We start from the raw sequence: 4,631 nt of genomic DNA on the forward strand, positions 1-4,631 counted from the left end.
TCACTGACGAGTCACGGTTTTGTCTCACCAGGGGTGATGGTTGGATTCGCGTTTATCATCGAAGGAATGAGCGTTACACTGAGGCCTGTGCTCTGGAGCGAGATCGATTTGGAGGTGGAGGGTCCGTCATGGTCTGGGGCGGTGTGTCACATTATCATCGGACTGAGCTTGTTGTCATTGCAGGCAATCTCAATGCTGTGCGTTACAGGGAAGACATCCTCCTCCCTCATGTGGTACCCTTCCTGCAGGCTCATCCTGACATGACCCTCCAGCATGACAATGCCACCAGCCATACTGCACGTTCTGTGTGTGATTTCCTGCAAGACAGGAATGTCAGTGTTCTGCCGTGGCCAGCGAATTGCCCGGATCTCAATCCCATTGAGCACGACTAGGACCTGTTGGATCAGAGGGTGAGGACTAGGGCCATTCCCCCCAGAAATGTCCGGGAACTTGCAGGTGCCTTGGTGGAAGAGTGGGGTAACATCTCACAGCAAGAATAGGCAAATCTGGTGCAGTCCATGAGGAGGAGATGCACTGCAGTACTTAATGCAGCTGGTTGCCACACCAGATACTGACTGTTACTTTTGATTTTGACCCCCCCCCCCCCCCCCCCCCTTTGTTCAGGGATACATTATTCCATTTCTGTTAGTCACATGTCTGTGGAACTTGTTCAGTTTATGTCTCAGTTGTTGAATCTTGTTATGTTCATACAAATATTTACACATGTTAAGTTTGCTGAAAATAAATGCAGTTGACAGTGAGAGGACGTGTCTTTTTTAGTTTAGATTAAATGGGAAAAAGGAAATGCATGATGTCTGTATGTGGCCCATTTAAACCTAAAATCCACACCACAGAGACAGTATTTTAGCATAAAGCATAATCTCACAATAACTCAAGCAGAATTCCTAGCTTCATTCCATCATAGAAACACAGAAACAAAGTGACACAGAAACAATTGGCCATGGAAACCCACCTAAAATCAATCAAGGCTCTGTGTATGGCATCAAGTAGGAACAAAAGAAAAACAAAATAAACACAATAAATCCCATAACTAACTAAAGCATGTTGAGGTAGTGAAGTAGTGTATCCCACTGGGTACACACTGGTTGAATCAATGTTGTTTCAATGAAATAACGTTGAACCAACGCGGAATAGATGTTGAATTGACGTCTGTGCCCAGTGGGTACTTGATATAAGAAATGGGAAAAGTATATTTGATAGAAACCTTGCAGAGGTAGCCTACTTAATTATCACTAAAAGTACATAGGATTAACACTGGGCATTACACAATATGTTTCTAAAATGGACAAATGTTTTCATTCATAAAACAGTGTTTTTGTTCCCTATTTCCCCACATAATCTCAGATATTTCATTGAAAATTAAAACTATCACAGACAGGCACCCAGATTAATGATGTGTATAAAATGAGGGAAGTGTTTTGCAGAAACATCCTAAACGGAAAACCAAGAAAATCCAAGGCAGCAACTGGCAGACCACTGCTGGCCGTCTGCAGTGTTTGTGCACCCAGTCATTGAATGAAATTGTGGCATTCTAAATACAATAAAACATTTGAAAACAGTAAAATTGTCTATTCAACTAATTACAGGTAGTGCATTTTCAAAATGTGAAAAAAATATAATTCAACTTTAGACAGCCTCCATACTAAAGTAAATATATTTTTATTTAATGTATTATTTAATTGTCTTTCATTTCATTTATATAGACCCATCTTGATTATTTATACAATACAGTATTATATTTCAAATATTCTTATCTTTTTTTGGCAAATTATTCTGTACTTGTGCATGTGACATTAAAACTTGAATATTTGCCTTTGACTATCAAAACAGTTTAATTGATTGGAATTAATCATTTATGTATAAATAAATAGCCATGTCATTTGCTAAAAATCTATCAGAGAATACTTTTCAAGCTCCTACCCAGTCTCCCGCCAATCAATCAATAACGTTAGTGTTTAGATTTAATTTTGGCAACCGTTCTAATAACAATTCACTGACACTGGCGTTGCCTATCAACTTCGCTGGATGAGGTTGTCATATGGAGTGATTTCAAATGGAGAAAAAAGAAGGTAAAACGGAAACGCATTGTTGAGTCCAAGCCTGTTGATTGCTTACGGTAATTGTTTGTAAAGTTTTGTGGTTGTTGAAATGAAGGTCCCTTAGGAACAAATGCTGTAGTTTTACTAAGCTAACGTTAGAGCTCAGCTTGTGATGATGCTGTGGTTAGCAACTGGAATTGAGTTTGTAACTAGCTAGCTAACAATTCTTTTAAAAAATTCGCCAATTATCAATCAAACAAACCTTTCCTCGGGAAGGAAGTACATATCAGACCTCTGCACAAGTTTGGTCCTAACGCAGTTAGCTAGATTCCCTATAGATGGCGGTAGAGGAGAACATAGCCAGGCCTAATAATAATAAAATAAGTGAGCTCCACACTTACAACCCTCCTTTCTAATTGGTATGATAGGTAAAGTTACTATTAAGCGCAGCTATAGGATAATCATGCCCCGTATTTCGGATTACAGTATCACTTCAGTAACCTACCCTACCCTACCCTGTTCAAAATGACCCCAAACAGACAATATTTGTCAAATAAATAGAATATTTAAACAGGGCTACGATTATCTTTTTTATTATTATTATTTTTTTTAACAAATATTGAAAATATGTTGGAGCACCTAAAGAAATTTAGGAGCAAAATAAAACATATTTGAGGTAATAAAACTGGAATCCTTGATTTGTCTAGGCACATTGGTGCTCCTAAATTTCAATTCAAGGTTGCACAGCAAAATATTTAGGCATATATGTGAGTAAAATGGTCACACTGTAGAGCCCTGTTAAATGTTCTAATGATTACTGCAGGTCCCAATTGTCTTCAACATACCTATACATTTCTTATTATTTCAGCCTGCAAATCTGGATATGGAGTGTGTGATAGAGCAGTAATGAGTCAACCCAATACTCCGGCAAAGTGGAACTCAAGGATTCTGGACTGTTGCATTGACAGGAGGGTCTGTAAGTGTAGGCTGTAATAGCAAACATTAACCTTTTTAAAAGCTATGTCTACAATTTCATAATAATTTGTATCTTCCAGGTTTGTGTGGTACCTTCTGTTCAATGTGCCTAGCCTGTCAGATGGCTGAGAGGTATGGTGAATGCTTCTGTCTCCCCCTGCTGCCAAGAACTATGATGATGATGCGCACATCAATGAGAGAGAGATACAACATCCCGGTGAGAAAGCTGTCTAGTACAGTGCAACAAACCTGCAAAACATCTGTGTATTAATGAATAACTACTTTAACTATATTGCTGAACAACATCATTGTCAATTTTGATAGCTTGGTTTGACTGTATGATGTATGTGTACTTATACAGTACAGTAGTCACCAATAAGCAAAACATATATATATTTTTAATCCTCCCTCTGTATTTCTAGGGCAGCTTAATTGATGACTGGGCAGTGCACATGTTCTGTGGACCCTGTGCTCTATGTCAGATGGCAAGAGAGATGAAACACCAACTGGGTTGAGATTGAAAGGCAATCAATCCATTTGAGTTTTGGGGGTCTGTGCATACCTAATAAAAGAAGAAGAAAAACACTGATGGCTTTATATTACATACAGTATCTGATGAATTCCAATTGAATAAGTCATGCATGGAATTTACAAAAAGGCCTAATAAACCTGCATGTACGATTATACAACTTTTGTATATTGTGCACAACCATAATTAATGTTTTTGTTTATTTTCTTGCACATGCAGCTGTCAATTTGACTATTGATTATTATTTGTTGCTAAAACAATGACAAAGTAAAGTACAATTAATATATAAGAGGAAATAGTCTCAGAATTTTCAACACATTTTCATAGTTTTGGCAATGGATGGAGGGATGATCGTGGCTGTGGAATGCAATTTATGAATTACCGTTGCCTAGTAACATCCTAAACACCAAAGCGTGCCATAAACTAATTTTCTAGCTAGATTAGGCTTGTTTGTTAACCTCTAGGTACGTTTTTGATACACAAAAGAAACGTTTACTAAAGAGTAAACATTAAGAATGCAAATGCATTACTTTGCAGATAATTTTATTTTATAATATTTACATTTGCTCAAGTAACTGGCTACTGTTGCTAGGTAGCTAGCTAGCTATTCGTATGATGAGCTAGCTAGCTAGAAGTAAAATCTAGGTCTATATTAATTCTGTATTAATTTATATTCATTGAGCAGGGTAGTTGCAGGAAATATGTGCAACGTATTTCAAGACGCCACTACAAGACAACCAAGGACTTTAGCTGGGGGCCAGTTTGCCGGGATCCAGAAAAAGACATGGAGCTCTGGAGTGATGGATTGCTGTGTTGACAGAGATGTCTGTAAGTAATGGCTAGAATGGTACCTACACATTTTGATTGTTTACATACTATTTCATTAATACAAGCCAAGATGTACACTACATATTTATTTTGACAGTGAAACTAAAACTTTTAATTTGGCTTTATATTACAGCATTTTGGATTTGAGATCAAACATGTTAATTTATATGAGGCAACAGTACGCAATGTCACCTTCTATTTGAGTGTATTTTCATACATATCTGTTTTACCATTAGAAA

General features: G+C 37.5%; 1 protein-coding gene across 1 annotated transcript; it reads left to right on the forward strand.

Annotated features, from left to right (window-relative positions):
- The first annotated feature begins 2,074 nt into the window (after positions 1–2,074).
- LOC120048542 (cornifelin homolog A-like) lies at positions 2,075–3,550 on the forward strand. The gene is made up of 4 exons (XM_038994607.1): positions 2,075–2,090; positions 2,929–3,036; positions 3,116–3,252; positions 3,458–3,550. Exons 1-4 carry the CDS (start codon positions 2,075–2,077, stop codon positions 3,548–3,550), a joined length of 354 nt encoding a protein of 117 aa, XP_038850535.1.
- The last annotated feature ends 1,081 nt before the right edge of the window (positions 3,551–4,631 follow it).

This window comes from Salvelinus namaycush, chromosome 5, assembly GCF_016432855.1.
Source record: "Salvelinus namaycush isolate Seneca chromosome 5, SaNama_1.0, whole genome shotgun sequence".
Lineage (NCBI taxonomy): Eukaryota > Metazoa > Chordata > Actinopteri > Salmoniformes > Salmonidae > Salvelinus > Salvelinus namaycush.